Here is a 19,556-nt window from a genome sequence, read left to right as displayed (position 1 = left end):
CAATTCTCAAACAATAATAGGTGTGGTATAGTCATTGTAACAATGAAAACTGCAGTGCACATATGTTGTTCTATGCACAGAAAAATACCTTAAAGTTCTCACATTGTACTGGTGAATATTTTTATCCTATTTGTGTGAATGATTCAGAATAACATTTGTTATTTTTCTTAAGATCCTTCAGTAAATAAAAGATGTACTGATGTATATTATTTTCATTTGGGTTAAATCCTCTTCTGGATAAGTGATTTGTATTAAACACACTTTACAACAGAATCTCTGCTTTTCTTTCAAAACAAATATGAAGTTACATGAACAGGTGTGACAACATTGTGATAAAATCTGAAAATATGACCAACATTATTTGTTACCATCATATGTAAATTTTTGAACTGAATTCCTGAAATAAATTGCTTAAAAACAGAGTGATTTGTGTGCTGTAGTTCATCTTTTACAGCAGCTTTGGTGGATTTACTTGAAAAATGCAGATTATAATTCAAATACAAAGTGCAAAACTATTAAGTGTGTGTGTGTGTGTGTGTGTGTGTGTGTGTACATACATTCACACTTGTTTACTGAGTACAGCTAACTTTTCAAAATCACTATTGCACTACCATCAAGCTACATTATCATTTAAGACCAACTCATGCTGAGATAATACATTTCAATTTTAACAATAACTTAACAATTAAAGGCACCTTACCATGCTCAACTAGAACAAAATAAATAAAAAACTGATAATTTAAAATAGTAAAGAAATATAAGACTGGGGATACTGCAGACATTATTTACTAAAACCACAAACTCCTATTTTGGATCGATGTTGTTACCTAAAATTAGATTTGATGGACTCAAACTAGGGATTTGTAGTTTAAGTAATGTCAGCTGTATCTCCAGCCTTGATTCCTTACCTTTTTTTTATCCCTTTTTGCAGGTTTTAATATTCCAATTTTTTTATTTGTTTGGGACATTCGTTTGAAAATATAGTGATAATTTATAGTTTCTATGTAATTAAATTCTCTATATATAATGTATAGCAATGAGCAAATATATGCAAAGACTACACACAACCCCCAGTAAGTGAAACAAAAAAACAAAACAGCTTTTTAAAATAAAACATGCATATCCGAAGTATTGCTTTAAATAAACTTTTGTGTCTTTGAGAGTAATTATTCTCTGAATGCATGTAATAAAATGTAATATTATATGTATTGATTTTTGTTTTTTACTACTTTACTTCATTACATATTGTAGAAGTTGGCTTCCTAAAAATACTGACTGTACAGTGCACAAAACATTAATATCAATGTGTCACAGTCATCTAACATTCATTTATTATTGAATGGTAATTCCTGTTCTGCCTTGTACTTAAACTTTATAAAGGAACACCATATATTTGTAGGAAAGCTAGTGTGAAGGGGTAATGATAACATTGGTTACATGAGAATTGTGTTTTTTATTTTGTGTAAAATAAAGAACTGTGTGTGTATTTTCTGATAGCAAAGCCACATCAGGCTATTTGCTGAGCCCACCGATGGGAATCAAACTCCTGATTTTAGCATTGTAAATCCGTAGACATACCTCTGTACTAGCAGGGGGCTAAAAATACAGAAGAAACAAATCTACTTTTCAATACCCTCATGTCCTTTACAGTACCTTATTTATTATTCTAAAAAAAAGTTTGGTGCAATATACCAAGCTGTTTTTGTTGTTGATTGGCAAGAGAATAAGAATTACAAATGGGCTGTTTTAAGTGAATTTTCTTTTCCTTTTAAGTCTGATGTTTGCTTTTTCTTATTTTTTTATATGTGTTCAGCCTTAGCAGTTAATAGTAAAGGTTTTAAAGTGTTGTTTGAACTAAATCTTTGCTGTTTAAGAAGCTTTTTGTCTGAACATTCTATTAGTGTTTTGTGCTATTCTTTGCAGTTTATATTAGGAATCAGAACCATGGTTCATGATAAAATTTATTATTATCATCAAAAGTTAATATTTATGTACATTTCACTAACTTCAAATATTTTTATACAATTTTAAAACACTATACTTTTAGAATAGTCATTAACAGAAAATGACTAATTTCACTAATTTCCAGTAATTTTTGTCTAACAATTTAAGCCAGCTCTTGTGTTATTCATTAAAGTATTCTATACAGTTACCTTTCTGAGATGAGTGTTTTTCAGTTTCTTCATGGTACTCCCACCCAAGAGCAGTTTTGTCTCTCCTTTCTGATTGAATACCATATTTTCCACCAAAACCTTTAGAATAATCTGTCTGAGACTCATGTTTCTGTGTTCTTTCATAATAGTCCCAACCTAATGCTGACTTGTCTTTTCTATCTTCCTGTACACCATACTTTCCACCAAACCCAGTTGCATAATCTAAATCGGAAATTATGTCAATATATTAATAACCAGATAAAACTCCTGTTCCTTTTCACATCACACAGTGTTGTTTTTAGTTCCAAATTTTATCATTACAACAAAAGCCTATCAGGCAGTAATAGTGAAATATTCTTTAATAATAGTGAACAAAGAAAAAACAATCTCAAGTCAGAATTGCATTCATCTTTTAGTGTTGAACCTACATACCTAATGACACTTAATGAAGTTAACATAAAATTGCAAATATATAAAAAATAATGATTTAATATGCAAAACGGAAACAACACCAAATTACTCAGAGGGGGGCAGGACTAAGAAAGGAATCAACTTTCAAAAACATAATCATAAAGTTATTGATTAACAGAGCATGTGAGAGCATTATCACATTAAGAGGAAAAATGGACCAGACTGATAATTTTAGAAACTACTAAACTATAGGTGATAATGAATTGTATAAGTACTTTCATAATTTTGAAACATGAAGTTACATATAAAGAAAAAACGTTCTTTACAACTGTATTTAAGCAGCAAAAAATAACCAAAAAAGTTTGACAATGTTAAGTACAATGTGATGTATATATTACACATAATACTGTTTTCGATTTGATTAAACAGAATATTAAATTATGGCACAGCATAAAAGAAGCAGAATTAAAATTCATTACTTACTTCCAACTACCAATTTAGTAAACTGTGTTCTCCATCACCAAAACCTTTACAATTTTCTAAACTATTCAGAATATTCCTGTTTCAAAGGTCTATATTGAAAAGTTTAAAAACATTACTAGTTTTACCATTGCTCATATTTTCCAATGAATCTTAATGAAAGCCTACACATTAAAGAAGGCATAGAACTTCACAGAATCAAAATCTTTTGTACATGCTAGTGAAACACAAAATGGATCTTTAGATATATTGCAGTTTGTGTTTTATATTAGTTTTCAATTCAAAACTGGAAGAATAGGCCATTTAATGAAACTTACTGCCTTGCAAAATAATGTGCTTCTATGTAATAGAAACAAAATACTGAATACCTACTGTAGGTTCATAGGCTCGACTTGTTATACCTGATTACATTTACAACCTCAATCATATGCATGCACGATAATATAAAGCCAAGTTCATTTTAAGCCTTATACTGCAGTCTTCATACAGTTTGAAGAAAATACATTTTTTGTTCAACTAGATGGTTCCAGCTTTTAACAATCACAACTAAAAAGTGCAGGTAAACAGAATGATACATGTATATATTAGACTTATGCCATTGAATCTGTGAGGGCATAACTATGCCATTGAATCTGTGAGGGCATAACTATGCCATTGAATCTGTGAGGGCATAACTATGCCATTGAATCTGTGAGGGCATAACTATGCCATTTTATATGTTTTAACGCAGCCAATTTATTTTTTGATTCTTGATGACAAGAAACCTACTTGAAATAAAATGCATCTCAGAACAGCTGGTATGGGTATTAATAATTTTACTATTAAAGTAAAGAACAACGTTTCAACATTCCTAGGTCATCTTCAGGTTAACCTGCTTCATTTAACCAACTATAACATTATAGTGTAATAACATAACAATAAATTAAAGAAAATGTGACTTCACAAGAGAAATACTTACTGATAAAAAGCTTTCCAATTAAATTTTAAACGTTTCTAGTCAGCTTTATTAATTATCTAAACTTCTCTGCAATTAGAATTTTTGATGGTATAAAAACTTTTAAAATTCATTTTACATTCTGATAAAAAATATGCTAATCCAAATGTTTATTACACAGTGTCTAATAAGTGCACTAAAACAGTTATGACTTTCAAATTATAAAGATTTACATACTGAATACTGAAATCATGTTCAAATAGGCCCTAATTTCTGATCTATAACTTTGATATATAAACAAGTACAAAAATAACAAGACAATAAAAAGACAAACTTATGAAACAAAGCATGAAAGTTACAGTTTCTCTAACAAGAAAAACAAGAGAGCAAATTATGGCTTTCATTCAGCTGGCTGCGGTAACTATTCACCTTACAAGAATTTCCACGAAGGATTATATTTTTGATTTGGCATCTTAGATATATGTTTGTGACAATGAATATATACAAAAAATAAACTGAAATGCTGCTTCAATTAACTGTTTTAAGATACTATTTAAAACTTGGGGTATCCAAACAAAAGTCTCATGAAAAAATCAGCATACAGAACTATGTAAAACGATTTATAGATGGATTCTCAAAGTGTTGTTTTCCCATAAATGGTTTGCTTGCAGCTAGATTTGCATATATTTTATTATTTTAACTGTTGTTTAGAAATAGTATGAATATTCATCACTATCTATGTCCAAAAATGCTAGTGCCCCTGGTGGTTACTGGCTAAACACTAAACCTTGCAAGGTTTTTTCCATCTCTGATTTGAGCAATAGAATCTCCATCATGAGCCTAAAAAGGTAACCTAAACTTTTAAATCTAAAAAAGTTCAAAAACACATACTGGAGGAAAATAAGAATGAAAGAAAAAAGATTGGCTGGCCAAGAAACAGAACACTTGGAAAACAGCATATGCATGACACATGCTGTATGTATATCACATTAAAAGGGTGTTCAGTAGTAAATAAAACTTTCGAGATACCAATGAAGTTGGTTGCACCAGAGTAGGGAGAAAAAAAAGTTAGGTCTCAATTGAAACTATCATGGCACAGTCTCTGAAGTACGAAAGAAATAACTGAATAATAAGTCTGAGAAAATACGTATAATTTATACAAACTTAGAAACTCTAAAAAGATTAACTCCATTCCTGAAAAAAAAAAAGTACTCAAAGATCCAACATCTTACTTTTGCAGATGGTGAAAAACAAAATGACAGGGGGATGAAGACCATTCAGTAAATATTGTGAAAAACAAGATACACTGAACAGTATCAGACAAAAAAACTTCCACAAAAAATAAGTTGTTTTTTTTTTCATATGAAGAACAATGGATCTAAAGAAATATAACTTTCACAAAATATTAAGTTTTAGATCAGACAAAGAAAAAAGATCATCATGAAAGAAGCTTGTCAAATCATTCTGAGAACTAAAAGGTGAAAAAGATATGAAGAATATGAGAAGAAAAGAAACAGAAGGAAAATGATATACGAAGTGGGTTCCATGTAGTCCACACATTCCTATAAAGATAATACCAGGTGAGAAACAACAGAAGTTCAAGTGTAGTATAGATATTATTTAAAAGACTGGATAGTTAAGCCAGTAGTTGAAAAATAGACAAGCTGAAGTGAAATCAAAACAACAGCTACAGAATTAACTTTTATACAAAAACAGAAAGAAGTAGATGTTCTTTTATATGTTTTTAAGCTTACAAATGATGGAAAAGAATTTGCTAGTATTTGTAGTGTTTCAAAACTTGAGTTTATAACAAGGTAAAAGGAAGTGACAAAAGACAGATTCAGTTCAACAGATTCTTTTATACAAGTTTTTCTTACCCATTTATAATTATAATATTGCATGTAATAAAACATCATATTTTAACTGAATGATAAAGCGGGAACTAAGTCAGTGTAATCACCATAAATGTATACAAAAAAAGACATTTTATTTAACCTTTTTGAGAGGCATGTTTCTCCAGTTTTTCATGATAATCCCATCCAAGTGCTGACTGCATGAAACACACACACAGGCAAATGATATATTAAAACAGTAAAACATCAATCATTTAACTTCAAAAATACTTGAAAAACCTGTCCAGTGAACTGCAACATCACATTACTGAGTTTATCTATGATGAGATGAGTAATCTTTGGATTTTTTTAATGTAATGCCACATTTCCATAGCTTATTCACTAAACTCTACACTTCTATATATACAGCAAAGAATGAATTCATAAATGTCTGAATAATCTATCATAAAGAACATGTATTTATATATTTCAGGGCATATAAATTATACACTCTCTCTTTATGGAAAACTTTCTGATATACCACAACAATTATGCATTGTAAAATTCCCACAATGTTTCTAGTGATTTTTCTATTTGTGTTTTTTTCTCAGTGATATTCAAAATAATTTTTTTTCTTTATTTTGGAACAGACACATTGAATAACATTCAAGACACTTATAAAAGATTAGAATATAAAAAATTATAAAGAATTATGTCATTTTAAAATATATTACTTTCATCTTTCATGGTACTGTCAAAATGAACATAACTCATAAACAGCATAGATATTATTGCTAAAAGTTATCTATATTAAAATACAATCGTCTGAGCCTGTAACTTTTCTACCCCTAATATTTCTCTCTGAATAAAGTTAATATTAACTGTTTCATTGATATCAACAAAAATTTATGATTAGTTAAAACAATAGTTAAATGTAGAGATGTATCAAGTGGGTAAAAGCTCTCAGAATATCCTTCCTTAATACACTTTATATATATTTAAAATATAGATTGGTTATAAAGCTGGTGTGAGAAGATAAAAGTCTATATAAGATGTACAGTATAAGATACAAGTGAAAAATGTATAGAATGAGATCATGAGGAATGTTATCCAATGGATTCTGAAATCAGGACTAGAAGTACCACTATAGCAAGAATTACAACCATCATTTTTATCACCTATTTAACTCTTACACACATATTAGATGTTGTAGCAAATAACATCTTCCAAGAACTTTGTCATAATAGCAATCTTCAGCTGAGGAATGGTTTCTGGATTATGACAACAGAAACAAGTCTTTGAAAAACTCAATAAGTAGTGGACAATAAGGGTGTGGTCAGAAGCGAGTGGTGGCCAGGAAAGTAGGAAGTGAATGTTTAGAATTTTCTAACCGATCTGTTGATGTTAACAATGGTACATGTCTCATAACTGGTGATGATCTTGCAGCAGAATACCTAAAATGCTTCCTCAATACTGTAGCCATTTTGATGGCACATCAACACAATCTATTGTTTAAGAACTGATTTTGTAATGTGCACTGCAGATGATAGATTAGCATCTGTCTGTTTCATTTTAATTTGCACATGTTTTTCTCCATTTGAGAAAGCAGGACATGCACTGTCCATGATAATTTATACAGGTACAGAAAACATTCTGTACAAGTATTGCATGGCCACCTTACAGACTGTTCCAAATGACCATACTAACCTTATAACTGCCATGTAACTCACCCTATCCAAGCATAGTTAGGTATCTGTTGTAGGATATTCAATATTATTGAGTTTACAAGTTATTATTTAGTTTATTTATTGATTTAATGATTGTTTAGTTTTCATAACAAGAGTGTGAAATGATAATTATTTTAAAAGCAATAGTTATGACAATATTTGTTACACAACTCTGTTAGAGTTACAAGTTGTGTATAAAGCTTAATTGTTGTACTAGGCTTTTGTAATATTGTTGACATCATCTTACATAAAGTTTCTAAGACTTTCTATTTATGTTTAATATTGTTGTTACTAGAGGGCTAGATATTTCTAGATTTTTCTGGTGCATGTTATAAATATGCACAGATACAGAGAGGAAGTATGAAAGTAAGTTAGACTGCATGACTGTCAACTAAGCTGTAATGATTTCTGAGGTGAGTTTCACAGTTTGTATTGTAATAACAGAGATAGAGAAGAATAATTTGTCTTGTTAAAGGGTGTTCTAAAATGTATGAACCTGCCTGTGTGAACTTTGGTTAAAAAGAGATAGTAGTTTAATACTCTGTACACAATTGCGATAACCAACAGTTTAACAGATTTTGTTTGTACACACATTTGACTTATTTTGTCTCTATTATTTTAAAACAAGTGGATTATGTGCTTTCTATTTATTGTCCACAAGTCATAGACATACTGTAAAGAATTTGATCCATATCTAATATCTATGAACTTCATTATTCTGTAAAGTGCTCAAAAATTATATATATATAAACAAAAACTTGTTTCTATTACTGCTATAATTTCATAACATAAGATAAGTTAGTTCCTTAGCTATTATGCAAAAGGCTGAATAGTAGATAATACAATATTTGAAATAAATAAAAAGAAAATGAACATTTTAGTATTTTATACAAATACAAGATAATGTTAGTTATTAACCTACAATTTCAAATAAATTATAGATAGATTACTAACATTAAAAACTCATTCATTATTCTTAACTCAAAAATGCCAAAATTTGCTAATTCTTGATAAAGCCACTTTTTAATTTTATAATAAAAAGTTCATTATTAATCCCAATTTTACTAATAATATCATGTATGTGCTACAAAGCTTTTTTTAATCACACATTTTTATATTATTAGTTTAAACACAAGAGAAGCTTAAATTAGCATCCAGGTATATTGAGTATTTTAGAATTTACTACAACCTACCTTATCTCTCCTATCATTTTGAACCCCAAATTTTCCACCAAAGCCTTTCACTGCATCAGTCTGTGACACATGTTTCTCTACCTTTGCAATATAATCATGCCCAAGAGCACTCTAGAGAAAGATGTTATTGCTTCCAGTTAAATTCAAATATATATTAAATACACAAATTTTACAAGTAATGAAATTATTTTAATGTAGCCTACAGCATTTCAACAGTCCATGACTCTGAAATAAGCTACAAATGAAACTGATACAAAAGTATTGTTACTTTTAGCATTTCTATCTTTCTGAGGCAGTTATTTTTATTCAGCTTCTTAATTCATTCTTTTGGAAAGTTCATTAACTTCTGTACATAATTCATGAAATCAATTTACAAAATTAATATCTCAAGAATATGTAAAGTAAAATTATTGTAAAGCACTATCACATTCAAAAGAGCAGGTAAATAAAAAATAAAGTGTAATACAAGGTTTGTTATACAAACAAAACTTGTCATCTTTTGAAAGTCTCATGTTTAAAAAATATCTAAACTTTACTTCAAATGTAACTCTACAATAATGCTGTCTCATTCTTTGTTGTTTTCTAAAAATTATAAACTGTATATATCATGATTTTACTTTGTCCATTCTGTCTTCCTGAACACCAAACTTCCCTCCATAACCAAAAGAAGCTTTGGGACCAGATTCCATTTCCCTCCTCTTGAACTGTGCATCATCATAAGCAACTTGGGTTCTCAAATCATCAATACTGTTTAACAGAAGACAAACTATTCCTATACTATCCAATGGAATGTCAAAATACAATATTATATTACATTTTATATTAAGTTATATATTTATTTTTTAAAAATGTATTTTTTTGAACATTAGAAAAAGCAGCACACTTCAAGCATGTGTTTATCTACAATTATGATTTTTTCTCATTAAAAGACACTTCATTGAGAAAACTTATTTCCTTACTGTTTATTTCAAGCACAAGTCAAAAGCTTAATAAAAAATAAAGAAAAACAGACAATTACTCTTCCTTTAAATAACTGGTATTCCATCATTACTGACAATAACATTAATGAATATGTGACAATAAAAAAGTGCAATAATAAACTTCAGTGTTTATAAAAAAAAGTTCAAATTTTGGTATCATTAAATATAATTCTGAATTTATTCTATTGAAAAATCCACACACAAAAAAATCCTATGTAAAAGTATAACTCATTGTCATCACTGCAGGACATTTCATAATGATAAACATTATTATCAAGTGCTTTTAATCTAAGTATTATGAAAGGCTGAAGAACAGTGTATCAAAAAGTAATGACGTTACACTTTTAAAAGATTTCTGAACAAAATATAAATGGAGTAGTCACACCTGGTAAGCATCGATTATAAACATCTAAGCAGTTCATGCAAATTAACCTGAAATGCTGTTGATTATTATAAAGTATAACTTACAATTAATTGTTGAAATCACATGGTTAAACCATCTGGGAATATTTATTTTATTGCTATAATTCAATAACTTTGTTAATAGACATTGTGTGCTGGCCATATTCAGTCACTTTATAGGAACTTATAATTCAAAATATTGTTATTCTGACAAAATTATTATGCAGACAGAAACTTCCTTCATTTTCTGTACATCTGCCACATCATATTGGAGACTTCATGTCCAGAGAATCTGAAATTCTTAACAAAATTAGGATGAAGAAATGTGACATTTTGATGTATACAAAATATCAAATGTGTTACAGTTTGTTTGTTTGTATTTTAATTTTGCACACAGCTACATGAGTGCTATCCTCACTAGCAGTCCCTAATTTAGCAGTGTGAGACTAGAGGAAAGACAGCTAGTCATCACCACCTACCACCAACTCTTGAGCTACTCTTTTACCAATAAATAGTGGGATTGACTGTAACATTATAATGCCCCCATGGCTGAAAGGATGAGCATGTTTGGTGTGATACAGATTCAAACTTGCAACCCTCAGATTACAAATCAAGTTATGTCAAGCCATGCCAGGTTATGTGTTACAAAAGTATATGTTTTCAAGATATGTATGTATGGCTCAGACACTAACAAGTCAAAGTGCAAAGTTATGTCCATAAGAAACATATATACATATTTACCATTTGTTTGTATATTGCACTTAAGTAACCTCGACAACCCCCAAATTGCCTATCTACAGTTTTTTTTTTTAAGTATTCCTGTATATCACGTCTAGTAGTTACTCTGTTTTAGTACAAACTGTCTTAAAACAGCAATGTAAGGTAAAATGGGCAGTTGATGTCTCTGATAACAAATGTATAGTAAAATATTACACAAAACTTTGTAAAAATTATAAAATTATTTTGAATCTTACATGTGCACATATGATTGATCAGATAAAGTTACTGATAGAGTCATTTTTATCAAAAACTGAAAATATTTCATAATGCCATAAATTTGATCATCACAAACAAAAACAATCTTACTGAATATAATCCACGTAAACAAGTTAAATAGAGTTAATATAATTTCATGCTCCAACTCATATATTAAACTGATAAACCTCTTTCCAACAAACAAGCAGTAAACAAATACCTCAGTTCGTCACTATAAGAATTAAGAAGGAATATGTAGTTTTCACTCAGTTATCCTCAAGTTCTTGTATTTCAAATAACTAATGACTGATAGAAAAGCACAATAAGTGATATGTAAACCACACTATATATGCTCTGCCCAAGGTAAATGAAGCCTTTTATTCAATACCAGGGCTAATCAGACTATTTGGGACATGACAGACATAGCAGTGAACTGGCATACAAAAAGTTAATATTGAAGAAATCTATAAAATTATGTGCATCTTTATGGCCACAACAAGGTCTATATGCAGTTTTCAGTTTTTCATTGGCATTTTACAACTAATAAAAAAAAAAAAACAAAACATACTCAATAGCAGCAGCTGTGCGGCCAGATCCTTCGACAGTCTTGGACCCCCATCGCTGTTCTTCTTCAGTTACATCATTCTACAAAACCAGTAACAGTGTTGTTGTAGATTACTTACCAATACACAAACTCCATTTTTAGACTTAAATTCAGAATAACTATATTTTTGAGAGAATATTACTTACCACATTAAATGCAAATAGTAAAATAATGGCAACAAATGAAAATGTGTATTTATATTTCTTAATCAATATACAATGCAAACATTGTTTAAACTGATTTTAAGTAGTAGTACATAAGTTAATAACACATCTTTGTATGTAAGTTCATCATTTATCTGAGTTTTTCCATCTCCAAAAATATGATAATAATTAAGATGCTTCAAGCTTTTAATTCAAAGTAATGAAGTTTCATTATGGAATTATCACTGAATATATAAATTATCAAATCCACCCAGTAACCACATAAGTACAAAATGTAATACCTGCTGTTACTTTTTCAAGCTGCTGATAATAAATTATTCCCAAAATATTATAACATGGTATATATACAATTATAATAAAAAAAATCCACAATCTCTATCCTGTTATATAACAAAGTGTAAAAGTTGTTTATTAATAACATCACAATACATTTACTTTGAAAGTTTACTTTATTTAATGCTTCTAACTTAAAATTAAAACACATGTACCTTTCATTGGTAATTCTTCTTCCTTTAATGTAAACTGGTATAGAAATGTTATTATTCTCACACATTTACACAGTTTGAAAATTTAGCTTTCCAACTCTTACTGCTGACAGAAGAGAAGTTTTTGCTGTAAATAATTAAAATAAGCTTTTAAAACATATTTCTAAACTATTTATGCACTAAATTAATTGTGGATTTATGGGTTTGTTACAGGGCCCCTAAAAATATACAACAACAATATCATGACTGAGCACAGCATTGGGATGTATTCCTTGATGGTGATAGAAATGTATGCAAACAGTTTTGAAAAAAGAAAAGGTAAAAGTGCTCACTGTGGTCCACGTTGACAAGCAATTGAAGGCAGTCAGAAGCTACCATTCAATAAACCTCATGACTGGCTACCAACATAATATGCAGAAATCATCAACACAGAATCATTTTGTAACAGTCGAAGGAAATTGTGTAATGATAGCATCAATCTTGATACTGAAAAGTGCAACACACAAGACACAGGTCTGAGTGACTCCAAGTTCCTGCATAAAAGAATGGGAAAGGGTCAAACCCACATGGACTTGGAATCATCTGTTCAGTAAAAAGTTCTGAATGGTAAATGGTCATGGAACCCTATATGAGTGGTGGTCCAACAAAATTCTGCACCTTCGTGTATTGTTGTAAGTCTTCTCAAAAAGCATGGACAAAAATATGTTCTCTCTTGAGGAAGGCTTCCTTGATTGAAGTTTCAAGTTAAATTAGGTGGTCAACAGTGAAATGCTGTCAACATAATCCACACTGGGTGGGCAAGAGGAGGTTGTTTGATTCCAAGAACTAAACAAAAAGAGCATTAGCCATCCTCTCTAACACCTCAAAGAAACAGCTATTCAAAGCAACTGGATGATGATTATAATCTCAGGATACTTCCCAGGCTTAAAGAAAAGGAGAAGAATAATTTGGTGCCAAGCATCAGGAAAACATTCTCCTTCCAGATCCAGTTAAAAACAATCAGAAGAATAGTGTGAAAGGCAGGAGAAAGATGGTATAACATTTCATAGCAAACACCATCAGGTCCAACCAATATACTGCGAGACTGAAGAAGAGCAAGTTTGAGTTCCAGCAGTAGAAATGGGCAATTACAGTCACAGAAACGATCATCAATACTCAATGGCCAAGGAGGCAGAAAAGAAACAGAAGTGCTGAATGCATGACAAAATCTCTCAGTGAGAGTAATGGCAATGTTCTGTACATCAGCAACTTCCTGGTCACTGCAGAGCAAGATGGAATGGGGATAGGAAGAATACCTCCTATTAACCTTTCAAACTTTTACCATATGGCTTTGACATCTGACCTGCCAAGCATGGGCATGTGCTGCTAGAAAGCAATGCAGTTGGAAAGAGTGGGATGCCTGCAAAATGTATCCCAGGCCCATTACTGAATTTTCTGTGCCTGTTGACAGTAAAATGTCAAACTGGATGAAGATATGATGGGAAATGTGTTGAAGTTTCAGATATAGAATAAACAGCTGCTTGAATGAAGAAACCATTTACTGTCTCACCATATTCTATAATAAATGAAAACTAGCAACAGCAAGATCAAACTGCAAAAGAGAGAAAAAAAAGAGTCAGTCAGTCTCACCCAACTTCCACCATGGTACTAGGGTCAAGTGGCACTGATCACAGCCAATCTCCCTCAAAATGATAGGAAACTTATCATTGTTCCATGGCTCACTGTCAACCCTCCAAAAAAGTGAGAGGAAAGTGAAAGGGAACAGTTAAATAGATCAGTGACAGAAAAATATTGACTGGGTGCATGAAAATAAGTACAAGAACCTAGTACTAAAAACAGAAAGATTGTGATCTGAAAGCATACAATCTACAGAATGACCCCTCCCACCAATATCAGCACCACTCCAGAGGGGATTGTGTCCATTAAAGTCTCCCAGGATTATCAAGGGAGACAGCAACTGTTCAACAAGAGTAACAAGGTCTGATTGAACATAACTCTTTCCACGAGAGAGGTAGACATCAAAATAAGCATCAAACTTTAAAAAAAAACTTAAATTACTAAAGTCTCTAGTGGTAGCCTTGAAAGTATAATATTTGCATTCTAATTCAGTTTATTTCTGTACTTTTTGACAATCATTATTTCTCCTTTTTAAATTAACCATTGTTACTAATCTTGTTTTTTAAAGGTTTTAATGTTATTTTAATGTTTTTCACAGTTTACTGCTGCATTGGCTGTTTTTACCACCCTAACACCACAATAAACTTATTCAAAATAAATAAGAAATATATAACAAAAAATAAATGCATGTAATGGTATGCAATAGCAACAAATAAAATATAAAGTTGTTCTCAAAGGACCATCTTATAATGAAAAGATTTTATCAACATAGCATTAATCCTTTTGCCATGGATTACAGTTCAAAGGCAACATTATCGTGTTTATTGACTTGCATTCAAAATTTTATTTAACTACTATTTTATGGAATTTTGTCAACAAATTTGGAATCAAATTGTAGACTATAATTCAAACTTCAATATTATATACAAGTTAATTTCTTATTTAAAAGTAAATATTACAAGAGCACACCTAAATAAAAATTTTAGTGAGTCATGTGGCATGTTGAATGCAGCACTGTTTAAAATTAAATGTTTGTGATGTTAAAATATTAAGTGTATAATTTTATGCAAATTAGGAGCTCAAATTAGTAACATTATGAAACTAGAACATAAAATTAGAACCTCATCTTTTTATTTTGCTGAGATATGGCTTATGTACTGAATTATATATGGTAGACCCCTTCAACTCTTTCCAATTTTTGAAACAGTCCCTTATATACACTTTAATAAATGACATGTTAGTAACCAATCAACAGCTCAGAATGTTCCCAGAGTGGTTTTCTCCACTATTTTTACATTTGGAAATGCTACAACATATTTTTGGTCTAAGATTTCAATGAAGTAAGTGTTGTCTTCAGTCTGCTAGAAGTTTCATATTTTTTAAAATGTAAATAAATCTTAGTTACTACACTTAATAAATGATGGTTACAATGCTGGTTAAGTAACAGACCCCACATTGTTAGAATATATGAAATAACAAAAAATATAAAGTTTTAATAAAAACAAACATTTGAAATATATTTAGGAGGTTTGAGAGTTTATGGGAATAATATTTGAGGTTTTTGGGACAAAAAATAGTTTTTTTAATCATAATATGAAATCACTTTGCACTCACACTACTAATAAAACAGACTATTTTCACAAACAAATCTTTAGAAAAAATATTTCATTAAAAAATCTGATTTTTTTGTATACAGAATACTTGTAATCTTTTCTAAAAGTCTATCAAATTTTGTAAAGATACACATGCTATATCAAAAGCTATCGTTCCAATACTTAACGTGTAAATGTGTAGATGAACTTGTGTATGCTATACCGAGCCTGTCGCAAGAAAGTTAATGACAACCTTCCATCAACGTCACATAACGACAGACAAGCAGCAACAAAGCACTCTCATCAGAACTGATGAATGGTTCTTCCAAAACAACACAGATTAATCTCACAAAACAGATGCAGTGCATTTCTTACCTTTTTACATCTACATGGCACATCTATGTTCTTCAAGATAACAAAAGTGCAAGTGTTTGCTAGAATAAGGCAACACATATAATGTATGCAGAATAGACAACAGTATCACTTAGCATAAGTCATCAATTATCAGCATTTACAACCACAATCTTAATACCATGTATTTAAAAATAGCAATAGCTATATAAAATAGTGCAGTGATAGTATACAATGAATATGTACTAACAATTTAAACTATACATAATAAACAGAAGAAAGAATCACCACTTTTGTCTGAGTAGGAAAATTTACTATGGTAATAATTAACTGTTAAAAATTTGCTAAAATACAATCATGGAAATACACCCAGAGATAACAAACTTGAGTAACAACGAACAGCAAAATCAAGAACCTTTCACATGACAGTTTTCAAATGATGTGCAAGGAAATACACAAGTTGTAATTTTCAACTAACACATACACACACATTGAAAACATCAGGTATTTTGATAGCAGAATGTGGAAGGCTGAGAAAATCATGTAATATTATAAAACTAAGAAGGTCAAATTCAATCTATAACTATTCCTTCAGGGCTTTACAAACCTTTTGTGTGATCCCATTATAGGGAACTGTTGTTTGAGCAAACTGACAGCGATAAGTCTTCAGCTTTGTTTGTTTACTCTTTTGTGATCCCCATTTGCAAATTTTAAATTCCCAATTTTCAATTACATTGTAAGTTAGCTTTTCTTAATGCACAGTAATGGGCAAATACATGCATAAAGACATACACTCCACTAAGCAATAAGCCCTTATTCAAATAAAACAAATACATCAAAAACATTGCTTTGAATAAAGCTTCATGTCCTTTAAAGTAATTATTTACTGAGCCAGGTAGCTTAATGCCTAAAGTTTTGTGTAAACACTCATTCAACACAAGAACAAAAACAACTATTCAGAACAACATCATATCTATAATGTATTTATAACCACATAAACCAATTTCCAATGAAAAATAATCAAATTTTAAATAAGTCAAGGACATTTGCAGCACTTCATATGGTATAGCTGTTTAGGTTTGGGTGCAAAATACCTAGGTAATTTTGCTACAGATTTGCGAAACAATAATATTAATAACAGGAGCAAATAACATTAGTGTCTACAACTATGAAATCACTTATATTTCTTATTATTAATGTTTGGGTGGTCTTAACTATTAGTAAGGAAGGTTTTGAGTGTCATTTCATGAATGAATCTGGCTAAGGGAGATTTTTATAATCCCAATTATAAACCACTACTGTGGTTCAAGATAGCCACTTTTCTTTTCCAAGTTTCTATGGAGGGCTGGTCTATAAATGCTAATGTTCAAGCACCAAACTAATGCTTACAGTATACAACTGAAATAGAACCTTCCCATTAAAATGTATTTCAGATTAATTATTTCAGGTGAATTTTACAACACTTTGACAAGTTATTCACAAACTCTAAGAAAAACTTGGTCATAGTACCTTATGCAATCCACCAACTAGACCATGCTGGTTTAGATAAATTTATTTTTTATAGCAGGTTATTAATACTCTTAACTATATGAAATTTGGGTCAAAAATTTTTTTCTTTCTGAATTAAGTATGGATCGTAACTGTAAAGTTCCTTACTTAAGTTTTACTTAACCACAAAAATACTAATTAGTGTGCAACCCTTTAAATAATCTTACTTAAATTAAGAATTATTTTGAAGAGCTATCAAAACTAATTTGTGGGAACTTTACAAATGGTAATCTATGAATCATTCAAGATAAAAAGATCTGATAATCATGATAAAACTTCACAAAGAAATCTGAACCTACAATAAAGTCTGGATCTGTTTCCCAATCATCTTCATCAGCACCATTTTTGGTATTTACATTAAAGTCTGTTCCAACAGTTGCTTTCCACAGTGACATTTTAACTGCAAAATATTTGTATATATATATATAAGAAAATATGTAAATATTTATAAATAACACATACTTTACAGGCACAATAAATATAGAAAAAAATAATGTTAAAAATTCAAAAAAAGGTTTTCATACAAACATTTATATCCTGTTTATGCATTAAAAATACATCATACACTATAGCTTGCTACCATTCTATTAATAATTTTAAATTATTTTTGTGTTACAGTACACATTTACAAGAAAATGCAAAAGAGTTATAAATGGCATGAAATTCTTTATGTACAAAACATTTTTGTAAAATTTGGTTAAATTACATATGTAGAGCAAAAATATAAATTACTCTTAAGTAACTATAAAATAAACTCCGTCACACTGTTTAGTTGAGACATGGAGGGCAGTTGTGACCAACTTGTTAAACATTTCACAAAATCTTACAAACCATTACACTCTGATAATATATAGCTTTTAATGATGATATCAAAGTTCTAGGTAATGGTGGCTATGAGGGAATTCTGTTCCTTTTCAAGAAGAACTAGATGATTTGGTGAGTTGTATAAATAAATGAAAATTTATTTTTAATTATCATAAATTTAAGGTAATGCATGTGAAGTATCAGAGAGTGCCATAGCACTCTTTATGTGTGGAATAACAGTCATATACAAGAAATACAGAAGTTAGATATGAAGAGCTGTCTAGCAGTCATTCTATCTCCAATGTATATGCCACTTTTCAGCTTCCCAAATTTGAAAGACAGCAAACAGTAAAAACCAAAATTTCTTATATTTATTTACTGCCATCTTTCTCAACAGGCCTAGCACCTACCTAGTTTTAGCAGAAGTTATAATTTTATCATTTGATAGAGCAAAACAGGCTTCACAATCTTTACCTATTTTATTATTATTCTAAGCAAAATTGATAAAGCTTTAGAAGACACTCTGTGATGTAGTAACCCACATGTGCCACCTTATAGAAAAAAAAAGTAAACAAACTATAAGGAAAAAATTCACTAATTGACAAAACCAACAGAACCAAATTCAAATTCTAAAATGTTAATGTACTATTAAACTGTCATTAATGTAGTATTCATATATATATAAATAAAGTTAACTAAAAGTATAATGAGGAAAGCCAAGATTCTATTCAAACACCAAACTCTCAATAGGCAAAGTGAAAAAGCTTGTAACATTCAGATTGCATTTTTCATGTGAATTCAAACTAGCTCGATCTGCTATGTGATCATTAGTCAATCAATATACCCATTTCCATCCCTATCTTGTTTGTTTCCTTTTTTCAAATTCAGTATCCAGTCCTACAGTTCTTTTTTTTAGTGATAAAGTTTTTTCCTTATATTTTTCACAATTTGAATTTTGAATATTATCTTAATGGTGATGACCTTAATTGTGTTACGGATGAAAAGTGATCTTTTTTTCTGGTTGAAGGGTTTTAAGCCATCCAAACAGCATATTCCTAATGTCAGGGTAATTTGGATTTTAGATTGTTCTGGTGAAATATTAAATACAAATCTAGAGGTTGTAATGTCATTGTATAGATTGTATAATGTCATTGGTTAGATAAAGTTTGAAGTATTATATTAAATATTGTGGCCCTTATCTCAGAAAAAGACATTGAAGTGATGGATCATATTCAGAGAAGGACTATTAGGATGATATCTAGAGTGAAAGTTATCATACACAGATATGCAAGTTCTCTGAATAT

General features: G+C 30.2%; 1 protein-coding gene across 4 annotated transcripts in view; it reads right to left on the bottom strand.

Moving 5' to 3' along the window:
- LOC143246370 (uncharacterized) overlaps nt 1-19,556 on the bottom strand; it is a 34,514-nt gene that overhangs the window by 14,403 nt on the left and 555 nt on the right. For all 4 annotated transcript variants that reach the window (XM_076492953.1, XM_076492971.1, XM_076492954.1 and 1 more), the window contains exons 2-7: nt 17,748-17,848; nt 11,656-11,732; nt 9,348-9,477; nt 8,731-8,841; nt 5,974-6,028; nt 2,154-2,375 (exon numbers count right to left, since the gene is read on the bottom strand). In XM_076492953.1, the coding sequence (XP_076349068.1) occupies nt 2,154-2,375; nt 5,974-6,028; nt 8,731-8,841; nt 9,348-9,477; nt 11,656-11,732; nt 17,748-17,843 (691 nt within the window). In that variant the 5' untranslated portion in view covers nt 17,844-17,848. The remainder of the gene's footprint in view (nt 1-2,153; nt 2,376-5,973; nt 6,029-8,730; nt 8,842-9,347; nt 9,478-11,655; nt 11,733-17,747; nt 17,849-19,556) is intronic.

This window comes from Tachypleus tridentatus, chromosome 1 (genome assembly GCF_004210375.1).
Source record: "Tachypleus tridentatus isolate NWPU-2018 chromosome 1, ASM421037v1, whole genome shotgun sequence".
NCBI classification, from domain to species: domain Eukaryota; kingdom Metazoa; phylum Arthropoda; class Merostomata; order Xiphosura; family Limulidae; genus Tachypleus; species Tachypleus tridentatus.
Note: the sequence above shows the minus strand (reverse complement) of the source record. Positions and strands in the feature narration are given on the sequence as shown.